The following is a 19,382-nucleotide window of genomic DNA, read 5'->3' on the forward strand; positions in this document are numbered from 1 at the left end:
GTGGCGCCGCCTGGGCACTTTGAAACACTTGTTAATCCAATTTAAAAAAAAAAAAAAAATAAAGAAAAACAAAACAAAATGCCAACAAATGGTCACAAATACAGCATCCTGCTGCCCACTTACAATGAGAAGGACAATTTGCCCATTATAATATGGCTAATTGTCAAATACATGAAGGCCAGGTTGGTAGTTCTCCATTAACCACGTAGCTTAAACAAAACAAACATTTTCCTATCCCTTTTCCACTTGCAGTGGCTACGAGTACGAAGTGATTGTCATAGACGATGGCAGTCCGGATGGCACTTTGGACGTGGCTAAAGATTTGCAAAAAATCTATGGTGAGGACAGAATTGTTTTGCGACCCCGTACAGCAAAACTGGGACTCGGAACGGCTTACATACACGGCATTAAACATGCCACGGGAGACTTTATAATCATAATCGATGCCGATTTGAGTCATCATGTGAGCACACGCCGGCAAATAGATAACAATAGCCATGGCTACGTGTACATTTATCTAAATGTTTTGGTTTTCTTCTCCCTTGTAGCCCAAATTCATTCCGGAATTCATTGAACTGCAGGCAAAGGGCGACTATGACATTGTCTCGGGCACACGTTATGCCGGCGATGGCGGCGTTTATGGTTGGGATTTCAAAAGGAAGCTTATCTCACGCGGTGCCAACTTTTTGTCACAGATCTTGTTGCGTCCCAATGCAAGTGACTTGACTGGTTCGTTTCGTCTCTACAAGAAGGATGTCCTAGAGAAATGCATAGCCAGCTGTGTGTCCAAGGGTTATGTCTTTCAAATGGAAATGTTGGTCAGGGCTCGTCAACATGGCTATACCATTGCCGAGGTCCCTATAACATTTGTCGATCGCATTTATGGTACCTCCAAATTGGGTGGCACCGAAATCGTGCAATTTGCCAAGAACTTGCTGTATTTATTTGCTACGACTTGAGATAAAATATAATAAATTTAGATCCTGATATTGATTGTGACCCACAAACAAAAAGTTTCAATGTGAAGGCGTTATAAGTTCGTAGCAGGTTATAGCCTTTAGTTTCGTTTTAGGTTAGATAATTTAGTTAATCTTTAAGTTAGATCCTCTAACGATCTTTCGGTCTCCCACAGACAATTTTCCCCACCTAGAATTTTCAAATATTTTGCCCTTTTTAGTATGTTTGAGTTTGAAGCTTGTTTCTCTAAGAACTGTTTTGAATGTCAGTAATCAAAATATAATAGTAGGGTAGTCCAGGTATTGCTGAATGAAAATCGATTTGGTTAGACTTAATGGATTTGTTTTTTAATTCATAATTTTTTTCATTTGGTTTTCATTTACTTTGTTTGTACATTTGGTAAGTTATGTGTTCGTGTGGGTGTTTCTTGTAGGTGTGTATGTGTGTGTGTTTTTTAAGGATATAACATACAACTAATGAATTATGCATGAGAAATTTGTTATTTTTTTTTTTTTGTGTTTTTTCATTTCTTTTCATATTTATAATAATTCAATTTAATTATCTCTTTTTTTTTTTTTTTTGTTGTTCATTTTAATATAATTTGAATAATGATAACTAACGATTAATTGATTTAATTACTCAAGTCAAAAACTTTGTGCTGGTTATCGGGATTGCCATATAGTGTGCCACAATCATCTTCAAGGACATCGCCAGTGCCGGCACCAGTGTAATTTTTAAGTGCCAAAGTTAACAGATCATTGCGATCCTTGAGAGCCAAAACGACAAATGCTCCGTTTGGCAATATCTCACAGGTCGAAACTTGAGCCGGTGGCTTAAATACAGCCAAGGATTTGGCTGTAAAAAAAAGTGAATATGTGAAGTGAATTACTTTATTCGGCTTGTCCTTAACTCCTTGTTACCTGTATTGAGTTCCCACATGCGTATGGCACTGTCGCGTCCTTCCTTATCAAACGAGAGTAAAACTTTACCCAACGGATCCAATTTGAGGAAAGTAACCGGTGCATTATGTCCTATTAGGGTGCATTTACAATTGCCTGTCACTAGATCCCATATCATAATTTTGGCATCCTCCAATCCGGCTATGACACAGGCATTCAATTGTGATATGGCCAGAGACACCGTGTTACAGCTGGGCTTCCATTTCTTGAACAAAGTACCACTCTGGAGATCGTAGACGACTATGAAATTCGGTGTCGATGGCTCATTCAGCTCCTTGGCCACCACACTGACATAGGAACCCTCGTGTGTGATGGCCGACAGCGAGGTGATGAAATCATGATGTGGTATACGTAGATCGTAGAGTAGTTTCTTTTGTGACAAGTGCCAGACGAGTAGTGGAAAAGGTTTTTGAGTCTCGTCGCCACAGACCAAAATGCTGGAAAATAATAAAGGAAACATTCACTAATTTATTTACTTATTTTTCGATGTCTTTTGTACTCACCGCCCATCTCCCGAGACCAGCAGAGAGTTAAGGAAACGATCTTCGCCAGCCTTAAAGGTGGTCACACAGTCACCGGACTCTAAATTCATGAGATTAACATACATTCGATTACGTGAGAGGCAAACCAAATGATTTTGATCATGTAGACCGAAATAGGGCATCTTTTGGTTCATGACGCCTTTTAGGGTCACCTTGAAAAGAGAATATACATAATCCTTTATATGTTGTACTACTGAGAAATATATTTGGTGCTTACCTTAAATTTGCCCTCATCCAGATTAATGACACGTATCTCTCGACGACACAGGACAGCCGCCTCATAGCTACCCACAGGACACATGGCAGTGGGTTGCTGTATACCCTGTAGCTCACGTATTCGACAGCAATTCTTGACATCCCAAATGCATATCTCGGCACGTTCAGTGCATAGTGAAGCCACATAACATCCTGGCTGTGGCAGATTGACCAATACATCATATCCTCTCCTTGGCCCACCATCACCAGCTTCTCCTCCTCCGCCAGTATCATCATCATTGCCATTTTCGACACCCAAACTTGCATTGAGTATCTCGAGGAAGGCGAACTCCAATTCATTTGTATATTCCCACCATGAACGGATTTTCTCATCATCCTTTAAGTTTGGGGACTCTTTGAAGCGTGTCTTTAGATAATATTTCATAAGCGTATAGAATTGTTGGCCATCGTAGCTCAACTCGTGCAGAAACTGCACTAGAAATTGTTGAAGGAATTTAATGTGAATATAACCATCGGATCCTTCACTTCCGGCCAGCCATTCGGCATGGAGTATATCGTGCATCAAATGATTCGGACCAGTGGCATGAACCTTGTTGGCAATCCATTGCAAGTCGGTGAAATAGAAACAATTGAAGAGTATGTCGATTTTATGCGACGCCGGTTTATCCTCGATAACAGCGCAAAAATGATGATAAGGCAGTTTTAAGTACTTCTGGTAATTGTAGCTGGAAAAAAGAAATAGAATCCAATTAACAATAAGGCTGGGTTAAATCGGTTTAACTACTTACGTGATGGCTACTCCTTGATTGGTCTTGAACTCGCTATCCTGGCGATCAAAGTAGTCCCGCAGCGCTTCATGTACCAGCCACTGCTTCTGCGCATACCTCGCCAGGACGGCGCGTCCGAAACTTCTGTCCGCTATTCTAATATTCTTAAGACCTAATAGCATTGGTCCCATCAGCCAGCAGAACTTGGACCATACCTTGAAAGCGACCTGCGCCTCCAATTGTGTGATCTTCTGAAAAACACCCAAGCAATCGCTCTCCCTAATGCCCCACGGCGACAGACGTACGATAAGTAGAAGCAATTCCACTTGATCGGTAGCGAACTTCGTCTCCAGTGCTTGTAATATCTTGCTTGAAATGTCGCCAATATCGCTAATTGGCTGTGACACATGTCCCAACCAGGCCAGCCACCACAGTGACTTGGCATGGTACGGAGTCTTGCCATGCAGACCCTTCCACTCATCGGGCAGCTTAAGGGCCCCGTTTGCCGCATAGAAATCACCTCCGCCTGAACTGAGGATATCATGCCATTGGCGTTCAGTGAATTGACGCAGACGCAAGAAGCAACGCGGTGGAATGCCCAACTGCGCCAGCGCGGCGAGCATATCAAAGGAATCCGTATCAGAATTGGTAGTATCTCCATCTCCCACATCCTCCAGCTCACTGACCGTTAGTATGAGTTTACCCAAACTGCCTAACTGCAGAGGTAACCAGTCCAATGTGGCATCACGCTGTAGTTCATCGATTCCATCAATTATGAGAACAAAGAATCGCTGTTGGCGTCCCAAAATTTCTCTTATTACACTGGCATAAGCCTCGATGGTCTGCGAAAGTTTAAAACATACTTTGAAAACGTTTTCTAAGATGAGCATTTAAAGCAAACTTACATGAGGTGCTTGGCATTGTTGACCCGTCTCCAGTACGGACATTTGATTGGCCATGGAACCCAGTATAGAGGTAAGATCCGAAGAACGTGCACTCAAGTTGGCATATCTGTAAGACACATGAGAGTTTACATTTAATAATAGACTAAGTCGATAAATTTAGCTAAAATTCTCAACTGGTTAAAGCACTGATAGTTTAGCAGGCTTTTGACTGCTTGAAACGTAAACTTATTGCCCTCTTTTAGGCGCCAAGTTCAGCTTAAAACAGAGGGCTATGCCAAACGTTCAGTGTTTCAACCAGTTGTGAATTATAAATTGACGCTGTTAAGAGACTTCTTCGCAACAGGTTCATCATTGCCTCAACTTATAATTCACAACTGGTCAAAGAAGTTTGGTGATCAGAGTCAGCTAAATTTTGTTATTGATACTTCTCAAACGTACCTCAATATCAATTGGGCTTCTGGTTTCCAGCGATGAACATTTTCCATAATCTTTGATACTAGCACTGATTTGCCACTCCCCCGAGCACCTGATACTATCAATGGTTGTGTTGTTCCATCCCGTATATAACGCTTCACATCATTCATTATATCGAAATTGGCCGAATTTTGTGCTAACAGTTTTGAGTAATGACCAATTAGTTGTAGTTCCTCGAGCAGAACCCGATCGACGCCCAGCGTGTTATAGGGTATACTACTCTTTTGTTGATGCTCTTCGAATATGCCCGCCAGGGACTTGTCGAGAAGATTTTCAATAACAGCTGACAGCTCCTCGTCCAGGATATTCATGGTGGGCAATAAACGGATGAGATTCTTCTCACACAATTGATTCTTGAGCTCGGCATAGATGCGTGTAATGCGTCGGAGTACCTCCAGTTCCAATTGACTGGCATTTTCCGGAGCACGGGAATATTGAGCACCCGTCTGTATCCAAATGCAACGTTTGGCCAATTCTTGGCTCATTAGGACAGTGTTATTGATCTCCTGCTCCACGACAGTGGTTAGATACGAATCCTTGACATCGTCGCCAAAGAGACGCAATAGGACCGAGAGCAATTCATTGAGTTCACCATTCACCTGAGTGGAATAGGGATCAATCTGTTGGGTGTAGAGGCGATGGCACATCGGTTGGTACGAATTATCGATGGTATACCATTTCTCCAGCAACAGTTTCTCAGCATCACTGGCGGCACTCAGTACCGATGTGAAGTCCTGACTCTCAATGGTCAGTGGCAGCATGGGTGTACCCAAAGTGGAGCCCAAGAAAAGCACGGGGATAATATAAGCTCCAGCCGCATGACGTGTTATCTCGCACAGACAATTGGCCGCCTCCTCGTGCCCGCCCTGGGCCTCCAATGGGGTTTGTGTCCAACGTTTCACCTCCTGCAGTCGGGAGAAATCCTTTTTGGCATTGCCATTCGACTGCTCCATTTGCAGTTGCTGATCATGATCGCTGTCATGGACGTCGGCAATGATGAAATCGAATCCCTTACTTTGGCACTTGCTCTTGAAATGTTTATACAGACTATAGATGACACGCTTATGCTTCTTGTACTCTGAGCTGTTGTCGGCCAGTATATAGATGACTATTTTCTTGTCACGTTCGATTTTGCGGCCAGGTGGGGGTTTACCCTGAAGCATACTAAGATTGCCCATGGTCGGATTATTGGCATTAGCCACATCGCCACTAGGCGCCTGCGCCCCCTGCGGTGTGGTACTGGTGGAGTCTGCGAAAACAAATGCAAAATATCAAACAATGATTTTCCACAAGTCCTTCTCTCTCTCTCTCTCTCTCTCTCTCTCTCTCTCTGTCCGTCGAAGGATTTTATTACAACGTACCCTTCTCTGTGGCATTGGGTTTGGCTTGAGCCGGTTGTGTGGGCTGTTGTTGCTTTTGATTACCATTTGTTTCCTGTTGGGCCTCTGGCAGAGCTTCGATTGCCGCCAAGGGGGCCCGTTTTTCATCGCCATCTGCATTTGTCTCATTCGAGATGAGAGCATCCTTTTTGTCAGCATTGGCCTCTTGATAAGGTGGGGAGCTGTCGTAAAGGCAAATTCATCATCAGTTTTGCAATCAATTCTCTGTCTGATGGCGGACTCGAAATGGGTACTTACTCATCAGATTTCTCGGACGCACTGTCCTTATCCTTCTTCTTCTTCTGACCGGAACTGCACACATTGCCCATGATGATTGTGTCTGTCCTTCTGTATCCTCTTGATTAGGTATAATAAAATTGACTATTGATGTCCTGCAAATCATAAAAAAAGGCGATTATTACTTGAATGCTTGTTTTTTATGACATTTGATTTGCTATCTCGGCTATATAGTTAACCTTTTTATGATTTTAGTTATTAAAGTCAATAACATATCCCTTTAATGAGCTCTTGATCAGGATATCAATAGTGATTCGCATCTCTTGGCCTAAAGACTTGATAAGAAAAATTAATCGATTGGTTTTTCTCTAAAGGCTTACAATATCCTTTTAGTTAGGTGGTTGTGGAAACATATCTCAGAAATTTCCTATTTCTAATCAGTTTTGACCAAGGTCTAAGGTTTGATATACCAAATATTTGATTATGAGCTAAAGACATTGTTAAATGTTAACGTTAGTTAAATAAGGGGAAGCATTAAATTAATTTCTAAATTTGTTTATAAAGTCTTCGATTTGTTCTAGAACTTAACACATTGCTTTTTAAATCATTCTATGATCTATTGTTAGATCTTTGAAAAGGAAGTTAAGACAAATTAACTTTTTTACTTAGAGACTACAGCAAATATATTGAAAGTATTAATTCCATTATCAACATCGTCATTGGGAACTCGTAACCAAGAGTCTGGAACGCTCAAAAAAGACCCAGACGTGAGAAGAAGGGATTGGTTGAAGGACAACACCTACTTCAAAGTATTGGTAATTGAAGGTATTAAAAACAAATGAAGTTAATGCATTTTCAACTAGTCACGGCTCATTAAGTACCAAATATTTACTTGGAATATATCAAACACTCATAATAGGCGGATTTGGGGGTAGTTTGCTCCGTAAAGTGTGCAATATGTTGGAAAAGAATTTATTGCTTTCAATAAATTAAAGATTTTTCAAATGGCTTGTAACTTAGAAGCGGTCTTTAAACAATGTTTGCATTTAGGATGTTTGCATTTAGGATTAGTTTTTATTCATGAAATACTCAAATATTTCTTTAAATATCTGAAGCATACATTAGGGAGCAAATTTACCCCTAGATCCATAATTGTATCCTTCTTTTCCTTGTATAACTTTGTTTTCCCTTTGTTTTAATCCTTTAAGTCCATCATCTCGATTGAATGGAAGGCAAACAAAGTGTAAAACATTTTTAAGCCATTTGTGCTAATATCCTTTGTTAAATGTTAAAAGCTTTGCAGTTCTTTTAGCACTTTACTAATTTAAAGGCAATTGAAACTTTTCTCATGCAACAACAAATTTGTTTTTAACACACATTTTCAAGTTTGGTTTAACTCAAATATTGATTAATTACAAGGATTTACAGGGTAGTAATTCGATGCTTATCTGGATAGATTATCTCATTAAGGACATTTATTTAAATTAAAGGAAATTCCGATTTAGAAAGATTAAAGTTTACCTACAACAGGTCAATGACAAAAACAAAAAAAAAAATTGGAAAAAAAGAAGAAGGAGGAAAACGCTTGGAACTTAAATATCCTGTGCGACGCTTTAATTGAAGGAGAGCTCACAATCCTCACAAGAGAGACAGAGAGAAATGGGCAGAGAGCAAGTGAGCAAAGAGCGAAAGCTCTGGCTTTTGAGTGTCGCTCTCTTTCTCTCTGGGTGAAAAGTTTTATAGAGATTTTCTGCGTTTGAATTGGCATTGGCGTTAATCAAGTGGCCGTCTGCCTGCCTGACTGGTGGGTGGGTGGTTGGGTGGTTGGGTGGATTGGTCGCTTGGTTTTGGTCTGGGTCAAATTGTGTACACGCTTTTGCCACCCACCGCCCACTCCTCCGCCGCCTCCTCCTCGCATATGCTTTCCACCTTCACATAAAATCTCTATAGATGCTCGTTTCCAATTTGAATTAAGTATATTTATTGGATATCAGAATATTTTCAATCGTTTTACGTAGATAGTTTTTTTTTTAAATTTGTTTGATTTCTGTTGCTTTTCTCAATTTTAATTTCCTCAAGGCTAAAAATACTTTTTTTTCTGATTTTATATGTACATATATTTTGAATTCTTGTAGTTCGACATTTTGTCGCATTTGTCGCAAAGAAATTTGGAAATTTCGGTTTCGGTTTTTGTTGTTGTTGTTTTTTCCTTCTCAATAATAATTAATTTGTCAAACATTCCTTGGGAATAAAGATTGTGTTATATTTTTGTTGTTGTTGTGTTTTTTTTTAGATTATATTATACACATATTTTGATATAAGTATATATGTATATATTTTTTCTGCTTCTGTTTTATATATACATATGTATTTATGTGTGTGTGTGTGATTTTTTTTTTTGTTGTGCATATGCCATTTAACACTGACTGTTATTTGTATGCATACAGTTTTTTTATCTCTCCGTTTGTGTGTATGCATCGTTTAGTTTCGTTATTTGATTTATTTTAATACACAAATTTCTGGCACTTACTTTTCTTTTCGCGCTTTTCCACCGACCCCCCGCCGACGTAGCCGACGACCGTAGCACCGTCGCGTCCCCCGCGCGTATCACCCACCACCCTTGTGAGAGCGGAGCCAATCTAAAACATTTCCACCCACTGCACTTGCACTTTTCCTCGTCAATTAATGGCTTAATCAAATTGTTTGTTACACCATTTTCGTTCTACAATAAAAAAAAAACAACAAAAAAATACGGTTTATAATTCAATTTTTGTTCCTTCTTTCTGCTTCTAAATGGCAGTTTTCTCAGTTTTCCTCCTCTGCTTTCCTTCTGCTTGTACACTTTGAATAGTTTTTCCCGTAATTGTGCGACGACGTCGTGTACCGTGCTGTGCGTTTTCACTTCTGCTTGGAAAATGTGGAAAATTTCTCCGACTGCGAGCTTTCAGAATCTCTCGCAAAGCTTTCACCAACGAGGGCTGCCAAAAAAAAAACAACAACAAAAAATGAAAGGGAGGAAAATATTTTCAAATATTTACCGTTACACATTTGATTAAAAAACTTAACGTTTAATATTTGTCCTCCATTATTTAGAATCCAAAGAATTACGAGAGTATTTAAAGTTCTTTATTCTTGTAAGTAGATTTTAGCGTCGAAAAGTTTTCTTAAAACTTTTTGAGTATAAGAATTAATGTAAGTAGTTGATTTCTATTTTGTTTTTGGACAATTTTGCCATCTATCATAACATATTGTAAAATGTCATCAAATACTTCGAGATCTGATAAATTCTATAAATTTGATCCAATATTTTGACCATTTAATGTGAAATGTCTTTCAATTTCACATTGAAAGATCAAAATATTGATTATACTTAAAAAAAATATCATGAAATTTCGTATAACCGTAATTTGACCTTTTAATGTTAAATTGAAAGACATTATAAAGTGAGACATCGCTTTGAAATGAGATGATTTCGAAAAAAGGTTAAAGTTTAGAAAAGTTACAGATTCCTAAAAATCTAATAAGTAATTGTAAGAATATTCCGAATTTTGCTACTAAAATTTTTGTCAATGAAACATATTTTTAGCTCTTTTAAAGGACCTCCGATAGCTCTGATATATGGAAAATCTGGAACTGATTTCATCTGTTACCTTATTATGATGAAATTTCTGTAATTTATCAAAAAATAAAAAATTCAAATAATGCTTTGATTTCTTTATTTTTGGTTGATAAATTTTAAAAATTTTACTTTTTTAATCAATCAAATTTTGAAAATATAAATTTCATAAATATGATTTTGTTAAGGTTTTATATTTAAAATTCTAGTTTAAACTGTAACAACATTAATAAAGCTAACAATTTACGACTCCTTTTATTATGTATTGAATTAAAATTTTAATTAATTTTTAAAAATCTCTTGCTTATGTAATCCCAGTCTTAATGTCTTGGTAAGTTCTCTCAAAATTATCAAATTTAATTCCCAAATTTGAGTCAAATATCTTTTGCTATTCTCTAGATGTCTGCAACATTTTCCAAATTCAATTATTTCGAGAGTTTTATAGATGGAAGCAACCCCTTGACTTCTTTGAATGTAAATCATATGCTTTTGATGCTGCTGCTGCTGCTGCTCTCTCTTATTCAATTGTCAAAATCTCCGAGCAGAGTGCCAGGACGAAGAGGACCAAACACTTTCCAGCAGCTGCTCGGCCATTGCATTTCGCATTGTTACGCCAAAGTGAAAAGATTCGCTTAAAAAGCAAACGAAATTGTTTTTCTTCATTTTTTCTGTTGATTAATAATTGCAAAAATAGTTTTTGAAAAAAATTTAAATTCATTGACAGCTGAAAATGCTGTTGATGTAAAAGATTTAAACTCAAATTGATTTGTAAACTAAAAGGGAGAACGAAAAAAGGATAACCAAAAATGAATCGTCTACTGCTGCAGTGTCTGGTGGCCACCATTCTGGTCTATAAAGGTTAATATCGAGAGTGTTGAAAAGGGTTTCCAGTGAATGACATAAAGCCAATTGTTTAATCTCGTGAAATGTGTAAATTTGTTTTGGACTTTGGTTGAAATATTTTGGTGAAAAATGTATATGTTGTTCAAGTGAATTATATAAGCATTTGTCTATGCCAATGCGCAGGTCACAGAAAGAGATGGTCCTGCTGCTGCTGCTGCTGGTGCTGGTGGAGATGAGGATGCTGCCTGCCATCATTGTCATGATGGGCAGCAGTCACAGGGGGTAAATAGGTCAATGTTTTTGCCAGCAAGTAAGTCAGAGAAAGCAAAACAAAAATGGCGAAGAGATGAATCAAAACAAAAGCCCCGTTAAGATGGGGGTGGGTTGGCATGGGACGGGACGGAACGGGACAGCTGTTAGTAAGATGATTTAGTACGGATATGCTAACACTTTTGCACGGCCCATTCCAGTCATATCGGTGCCAACAGCAACAACAACAACAGCAGCCACAGGCAGTGCCCAATCAACCACAGAGATACCACAGCAAGATGACGAGGATGACGATTGGGATGAAGATGATGATTCCTTAGAATCGGATGATGATGGTCGTGTCTATAAGAATCCACGCAATTCCCCATCCACCGAATGTCCCAGAGATGAGGAGCAAGCCACTTTGTTGGGTCAGAAATGTTTGCGGAAATGCTCATCCGATGAGGATTGCAAGAGCAAGAAGAAGAAATGCCTATGTGATGGAGTCTGTGGCAATTCCTGCATCAAGCCAGGTTAGTTAAGAATTCACCTATAAGGATTCTATATACCCGATATAACTTTCTTTTCTTCGATAGATCGTGAATGCCCGGAATTGGCTCAACCCAGTTTGGGCCAAGTAACCGTTGCTGGTCGTCATTTTGGTGCTCGTGCTTCATATGCTTGTCCCCATGGCTATCATGTGGTTGGCCTTCAGAGTCGTCTATGCCAAGCCGATGGCAATTGGGCTGGCGCTGAACCAGCTTGCAAGCAAAATAGTAAGTTTTGGTTTACTTGCCAAGCAATTCAAGTTAATCACAACAATTTGCATCTTTAGTCTACTGCCTGAAGCCACCGCAGATAGAACATGCCCGCAATTCGGCTTTATTGGAGCAGGAAACCTTCGACTTGGACTCCACTGTTCAATATCATTGTCACACTGGCTATGTCACCAATGGCTTTCCACGTGCCAAATGCCTGGCCATTGATAATCAAGCCAGCTGGTATGGTCCGGATATACAATGCGAACGTAAGTTGAAAGAAATGGACAAAATCTTACCTCTTTCCTTAGAACATGATCCCAAAACGGAGAGGCAACGTTCCATTGAATAGTGCTTAGTTTAAGTAGTTTAGGCGCGTTTAAGAAATGATAATCTCAATTTTTCAATTCTAATAGATTCTAATAGTTCTGGAGGTGGTTATCGTGATCTAATTTCTATGATTTCATAATTAATCGAATCGAATGTATTACTTTTTTTTCGGATCCGGGGATGTGGTTTATGGTCCACTTACCCCAAAACTTGACGCTTCAGTTGCCATGCAGACATAATACCTGATAAAATGTTTTATTGTTTCAATTTCGAGCTTTCTAAATTATGTTCTATATTATGATCAAAACCATATTTTCTGTGCTTAAACTTCACTTTAATATTCAAGTATGTACATTCGAATTTCGATAATCGAAATGGCAAGGCAACAGAATTGTTTACGAATTCCAGAGGTTTTTCAAGGGACTAGCAGTTTCTTACGAATTACGTAGCGGGATACGAATTATCGAGACTTGACTGTACCAGAGATCATTGGAATCTAAATAAATTAGAGCAAAGTTTTTAAAAACTTCAAACTTCTTGGATCAAAATTTAAGTATTTTCAATATCCAGAGTTCACAGACTAAAAAAGAAATATCTTCTTTTAAGCTTAATATCTAAGTATTATGTATATAGAAAAGAGGCGATCGACATTAGGGTTTCAAATTACAAATGATCCAAAATCAAGGGAGTGTCCTTCAAGTGTTGAGTGTTTAGTAATAACATTAATAACATAAAAGTTTTTCGAATACATCGCCGAATTAAAGACATCGATTAAATCTGTTATTTGAATCTTCTAAGGAAACAATTAAACCCCTTTAAAAAGTCTTTATAGACATAAGTACAATCTTAAAGATTCGATTAGATATTTTACGTTCATGTGTTATCAGTAAAAATTTACATATATCTTCAATTTGGAAACATTTATAAAAATTTTCAACTCAGGATTGATATTATTCGTAATTGATCCAAATAAACAAATACATAGAAAAGAGTTCTGAAAAAATTAAATGAATTCATGTTAGTTAAGTTCTCATAAAAGTTTCAAAGATCAAAGGTTCATGTGAGCTTTTAGTAATCATAGATATGAGAATTCTGACAGCTTAAGAAATGAAATATGGTTTTTGAATGGAGAATTTAACACACCCTAAGACCATATGGAAACCTGATCTTATCTCCAAAAATTTCGTGGTTTTTATTGTTACAGCCCGTTCTTGTGGTCAACCACCGGATCCGGCCTATGGTTGGCATTCGGGAGAATGTTATACCTATGGCTGCAAAATTACCTACAACTGCGGCACTGGCTATGAATTGGTGGGCAAACATGAACGTTATTGCCAATCGGATGGTTCCTGGACGCCCAAGGAATTGCCAACTTGTGTCTGTAAGTATAAATAGAATTCTTGTGTGAAAATTTACATTTCAATTGAAATTCTCCCACCATTCACCCCCAACCCCCCGAAAATGTCCTTGAAGCCGATAGCGCAAATGTAACCACAACTCAAGCAACAGTGTCCTAAGTGAGACAAATTCGATATTTCCAATTTTCCGATATTAGAAAACTTAGAAAGGCTCTCCCGTTTTTTTAGTATCCTAGTCAAAGATCTTGTTAAAAAACAAAAAACAAAATATCATTGTTCTTCAAAAGAGCAAAAAAAAAAAAAAAACAAGTTTACCAAAAATTGTTCAAATTTTATGTAAAGTTGTTGTTGTTGGCCTAAATATGTTTAACAAATATAAATAAATAAAAGTTACCGCAAATCTTAAGCAAAAACAAAAAAAAAAAAAAAGAAACAAGGAAAAAATAATTGAAAAAGCAAAAAAAAAAAACCTACTAAAGTTGTTGTTTTATTCTTGTACTTGGCGGAATGCATTTTTTTTTTCTTTTTCTTCGGATTTGTGGTAGCTTTTAGCTTAAACTAAAAGATATGGCCTTTGGCTAAAATTTTACTCCTCCCCTTACCCAGTGGTCACGTCGGTGGTGTGCCCAACGCCAGAGAATCCCAAGAATGGCAAAGCCACCTACACCACATTGGCTTACAATTCGGTGGTCAGCTATGAATGTCGCTATGGCTACACTTTGGTGGGTGAGAGCTCCAGTCGCTGTGGGGCAGATCGCAAATGGAGTGGAACTGTACCAACCTGCAAGGGTGAGATGGAATACGGAGGAGACTCAGTCAGTGTAAGATACCAACTAAATTGCAATCCTCTTCAGAGATCAATTGTGGCCATCCTGGTGTTTTGTACAATGGATGGATCGAGAACATCGAAGCTGGAACTGGCTTGGGGGCCAGTATCATTTTCCGCTGTCAACCCGAGATGATGATCAATGGTCTTGGTTCGAGTGTCTGTCAGATCGATGGAAGATGGCGAAATGCTTTACCCGAATGTTTGGCTCCTTGTGTGGTGCCAACAATCTCTCAGGGTTATGTTATACCCATAGAGATAACCACAGATGAGAATGGCACCACAATTGTGACACCGACCACAACAACCACCCAATCCCCAACCCAATCCTTGGGCGGTGTGGAGAAGGTTAAACACGGCACAGCCTTGGAGGTCAAATGTGATGAAAATTACGAATTCCCGGTATCTCTGCTAAGTCCGCCCACGTGTAATAATGGCACCTGGAGTATTATTCCACGCTGTGTCCCGGCACGTTGTAAGAGCATGCCCAGACCTCCCAAACATGGCATGGTAATGGCTCCTAAGACAGAGCATGGCATGAAGGCTCGTTTCAAGTGCAAAGATGGTTTCAAATTGGTTAGTCCAGAGGGTAAAGATGTAACAGATCCGCATGATTATGTTCTAACATGTTCCTTTGGCAATTGGACGGGAGACACACCAAAGTGTGATGAAGTATTTTGCTCGTTCCCCGGCTATATACCCAATGGAAAGGTCTTGCTAGTGGGCAACATGGGTCTATACGATTACAGGCCGTATGTGAAGAAAATTGTGAATAACAAACAAATCATGTATGACTGCGATAAGGGTTATGTGCTTGAGGTAGGTACATTTAATATCTTTGGGTTCTAGAACCTTTTAACCACCTTTTCTAGGTTGGTCCTCCCGGGGCAACTTGTGTGGGTGGTAAATGGCGTCCTTTGGATCTGCCACAATGTCTTCTGGGCCAACATCCACGTCTACGCTGGAATCGTCGTCGTAGACGGTCTATCCAACTGCGTCAACTACGATCGGTCTACCTCCTACGTCGTCAAAGGCAGCTTCAGCGACAAATTGCAGAGAACCAACACTTGTTGGCGGAGGGTAAGCAAGCCATCTTGGAAACCTTCATACAAAAAGTATTTACAATCAAGTTTACATGCCAGTTGGAACCTCAGGACATCGTGTGAAACGTGGTGCTAATCCCAATCCAACCGACTTGGACTTGGCCTACTCAAAGTACTACCAAAAAATCAAAGAACGTTATCAGCGCTATGTACGTAAAATACTTGGGCAAAATCGTCTGTATCAGAAGGTCAATGTACAGGATGGACGCTGGTATAATCAATATAATAATCCAGAGTATATACTAACACGCAAGGCCACCCACAAATCGAGAAACGCCGGTGACGGTGATGATAATGGGGAGTCTAATAATAATAACAATAATAATGATTATCGTGGAGCTATAGTCCCCATGCCGAATATCAATCAGAGCTCGCGTTATAGAAATCGCATTGAACACAGCTCAAATGAAGCTCCACCAGTCAGTGGTTCCCCATCGTTGGCCTCACGAAACTATCATGTGAATGCCACACGAGCTCTGATCGAGCAATTGAAGTCACAGATTGTGCGACGTCGCCGGAAGCGTAATACCAATATCAATTCCGTTCCCCCCTCGCCAGGCACTCTGACTGCTGACGGTGAGGTGGACTCTAGCGATGGTGTCGATGCGGTCAAAGGAGGAGGAGGAGGAGGTGGCAAGCGGTTGCGTGGACCCTGCGAGGAACTCGATTGGGATTCATTTGCTAATATCACCACAGTACGTCCGGGCAAAGCTCCCGGACGAAATGCTGTGGGAATAATGCTTCAACTTGAATGTAATGCGGGATTTAAGTTAAATATCAAGGGTGAAAATGCTACGGCTCGTTGCATACGTGGCATTTGGAAACCAGACATACCCAAATGCCTCTCCGCTCCATGCCTGGTGCCAGCCGTGGAGCATGGTCAATATTATAAAGTGGAACCGCATACTAAGCAACTAAGTGACAAACCCTCTTTGACGCCCTTGTCCAGCTATGAAGAGATACAGTCGAACGAGTTTATTACCCTAGAATGTCAGGAGGGCTTTAATTTACAGGTACGGATAATGATAATGAGCTTCTTTAACTCACATCTTCAAGGCTAAAGTACTTTTCCATCTCTATAGGGTTCAGCTCAGCTGCGTTGTGCCCATGGCTCTTGGTCGGTAAATGCATTTTCCGAGTGTACTTCTGTGCCCTGCACTTTACCCAATATTCCTGGTGTCATCTATGATGTATGTATTAAAGCAAGGACACGTTTTAGCCAACAAAATGTATGAACAGTTCTACTTTACAGGGTGGTTATCGTGCTGGCCTCACTATAGGTCATGGTAGCACGGTAAGTGTTCGTTGTGAACTCTCGACGAATGCCAATCCGATTGAGATGTCCTGTCATAAGGGTGTTCTAACACCTCCCAGTATACCCTGCGAGTCCGGGCTGCGTAAGTCTCGCGAGGAGCTTGAACATGTTACACCAACGACGCCACATTCCAAGATTGAGCACAACGAGTTGGACAACGATCATGATCATCATAACAACGAGACGGACGATCATGATGATTTGAAAATGTGTGGTCCACCTAGTCTAACGGATGGTGCTTTGGTTTACAAAAACGCCGATCACGCTGAGATCGAGCGTATCTATGAGAGTGGCACAGAGATCTTCTTCAACTGCATACCCAATGCAGCGGGAGATCGACAAACTTGGCGTATTGTATGCGATGATGGTCAATGGATTGGACGTTCTTACAATTGCGGTGAGTGTGCATAGATTTTGATGTAGATTCGATGTTTTATATGTATACTTTTCTCAGAGAATGGAACTTGCTTATTCAAGAATAATGAACCGAATGTGGTCAGCTTTTATAATGATTTGGAAATCCGTGAAGATATTGTTGAATTTCCACCTGGAGCAACCATTATATCTAGGTAAACTTGCAATTTATAACTTTACACCAAGTAATCCTGAAATTTGATATATGTACATGGCAGATGTGTGGATATTGGCAAATTCTCAATGACTGGAAGTCATGAACGTACTTGTATACACTCGGAATGGACGAATATCAAGCCCATGTGCTCTGGTCTCAATCAGGAGAATGATTATGCAAGTGGGTAACAATTTGTTGATGATATTTGAACTAGAATTAATATGACCGGTTTTTATTTTTGCAGTGGAGAAGGCTCCAACTATACTCTTCCGGCATCAGAACGGACCCATTGCCCAGAGTAACGATGGCAAGCTAATTGTGTATCCTGGGACGACACTATTCATGGAATGTTTGTGGATGCGACGATTTGGTAATCCAAAATGGACTACTACTCATACATATAAGTGGGTACCGTGAGCTTCATGTGTTTATTGAAAGGCTTAAAATGGTTTGTCTTCTTTCCATTTGATAGAAACTATACTGAAGGTTGGGTGACGGAAGCAGATGAAGGTAGAGACTCAACGCTGGAATACCGCTTGAGCGTTGTGGACGCCGTTAGCGAGGACACTGGCTTCTATTCGTGCATGACACCAGCACGTCATGAGCATGCTGTTGAGGTAGTGGTCAAGGCCATCAATTGCCCAGAGATACCCATTCGACGTGGCCTAATTGTAAATACAAACGATACCAAGCTGAGCACACGCGTGCTGTTGTCCTGTGCCAATGGCAACTCGTTGATTGGCGCATCGGAGCTATTTTGCTTGCCGAGTGGCAATTGGAGCGCACCGTTGCCGGTTTGCGAAAGCGTCGAATGCGGCGATATACCGCTGCCCAACAATATGAGCTCGCCGCGCGTTTCGGTATCCATTCTATCCCGCGAAGTGGGCGGCAGAGCGGCATTCTCATGCTCGTCGGGTTACGGTTTACGAGGTCCTTCCGAGGCCATATGTAATCCGAATGGGGAATGGGCAACACCATTCCCCACATGTGTCGAGGTGCAATGCGATAATCCCGGTGCCCCGCAAAACGGTTACGCACAAGGCTCGGCACCCTATCGTGCCGGCGATGTGGTCCAATTCAATTGCAACCCGGAGTATATGATGCAAGGTCAGCCAATAATTGCCTGTCAGGATAACGGACGCTGGTCTGGCGGTTTGCCCAAATGTGTGCAGGCCTGTTCGTATCCGGGTACCGTCATCAGTGGACGCATGTCCTCGGTTAAATTCTATTATGCCATTGGGGAGAGTGTCACATTTACTTGTGATGCTGGCCTTGAGTTGCGTGGCTCCAAGGTGCTCAAGTGCATGAAGAATGGCAAATGGTCGAGTGCCATACCAACTTGTGTGACAAACGATGGTCCTGCAACTGCTCAAGGTGGCAATAAGCATCTGTCCACCACTATGGGTTAAGCATAGAGAGATCAACGAACGATTAAGTGAAACAACGAAAAGGATTTTTACTTCATGGCTGGTTACCTACAAATTATCTGGACCCCTGAAGGGAATCTGCATCTAATGATTTTTAATTTTTGTCGGTAGGTACTTAAACTTTTATTGGGACATTTAATTTGTTTTTTTCTTTAGTAAGGTCATTAAACAATTTCCTGACCTTCTTCCAATTTTAATCCAAGACGTTAAATGAGTTAAATCAAAGTGATAAAAAATACATATGTACTAAACTAATGCACATTGTGGAGCACCGAACACGCGTATACTAAACTATATACTAAATACATTTTTGCGATTCAACACAATAATTGTAATATTGTCGTCTAATGGTCATCATTTTATTATTAATAAATGTTCGTGGAATAAATCTATTGGATGAAAGTGAACAATTTATTACTAACTAATTTATTAATGACTGATTTTTGATGACGTTTTGATTAGCTCAACTTTTTCCAATATAAATTATGTTTTATCCACTAATGAGTTTTTAACGAATTATTTAAAACCACACATTCAAGCATTTTAAAAA

General features: G+C 39.9%; 3 protein-coding genes across 7 annotated transcripts; 2 read left to right on the forward strand and 1 right to left on the reverse strand.

Annotated features, from left to right (window-relative positions):
- Dpm1 (Dolichyl-phosphate mannosyltransferase subunit 1) lies at positions 1–1,013 on the forward strand. The gene is made up of 3 exons (XM_068295280.1): positions 1–182; positions 253–463; positions 549–1,013. Exons 1-3 carry the CDS (start codon positions 79–81, stop codon positions 957–959), a joined length of 726 nt encoding a protein of 241 aa, XP_068151381.1. The 5' UTR covers positions 1–78; the 3' UTR covers positions 960–1,013.
- A 269-nt stretch (positions 1,014–1,282) lies between these two features.
- LOC137580445 (uncharacterized) lies at positions 1,283–9,313 on the reverse strand. 2 transcript variants are annotated; one of them, XM_068294493.1, is made up of 10 exons: positions 8,967–9,313; positions 6,458–6,591; positions 6,182–6,381; positions 4,785–6,069; positions 4,347–4,452; positions 3,463–4,283; positions 2,676–3,399; positions 2,420–2,610; positions 1,878–2,353; positions 1,283–1,812 (listed from the first exon to the last, which is right to left on the reverse strand). In XM_068294493.1, the coding sequence occupies exons 2-10, from the start codon at positions 6,526–6,528 to the stop codon at positions 1,589–1,591; spliced, it is 4,098 nt and encodes a 1,365-aa protein (XP_068150594.1). In that variant the 5' UTR covers positions 6,529–6,591; positions 8,967–9,313; the 3' UTR covers positions 1,283–1,588. The 2 variants fall into 2 exon arrangements, with proteins under 2 accessions (XP_068150594.1, XP_068150595.1); XM_068294494.1 differs by lacking the exon at positions 8,967–9,313 and adding an exon at positions 6,676–6,771.
- A 1,299-nt stretch (positions 9,314–10,612) lies between these two features.
- Positions 10,613–19,224, forward strand: Hasp (Hig-anchoring scaffold protein). Of its 4 annotated transcripts, none has more exons than XR_011033056.1 (16): positions 10,613–10,910; positions 11,366–11,677; positions 11,741–11,920; positions 11,980–12,171; positions 13,437–13,613; positions 14,197–14,379; positions 14,445–15,235; positions 15,289–15,496; positions 15,559–16,532; positions 16,602–16,709; positions 16,772–17,231; positions 17,289–17,403; positions 17,467–17,585; positions 17,650–17,809; positions 17,878–18,939; positions 18,989–19,224. XR_011033056.1 is itself a non-coding variant. In XM_068295199.1 (15 exons), exons 1-15 carry the CDS (start codon positions 10,859–10,861, stop codon positions 18,812–18,814), a joined length of 4,968 nt encoding a protein of 1,655 aa, XP_068151300.1. In that variant the 5' UTR covers positions 10,613–10,858; the 3' UTR covers positions 18,815–19,224. The 4 variants fall into 4 exon arrangements, 2 of the variants coding, with proteins under 2 accessions (XP_068151300.1, XP_068151301.1); XR_011033057.1 differs by having other exon boundaries at positions 19,036–19,224; XM_068295199.1 differs by having other exon boundaries at positions 17,878–19,224.
- Positions 19,225–19,382: the final 158 nt, after the last annotated feature.

The sequence above is a fragment of the Drosophila tropicalis genome, unplaced genomic scaffold (assembly GCF_018151085.1).
Source record: "Drosophila tropicalis isolate 14030-0801.00 unplaced genomic scaffold, ASM1815108v1 contig_845, whole genome shotgun sequence".
Classification (NCBI taxonomy): Eukaryota; Metazoa; Arthropoda; class Insecta; order Diptera; family Drosophilidae; genus Drosophila; species Drosophila tropicalis.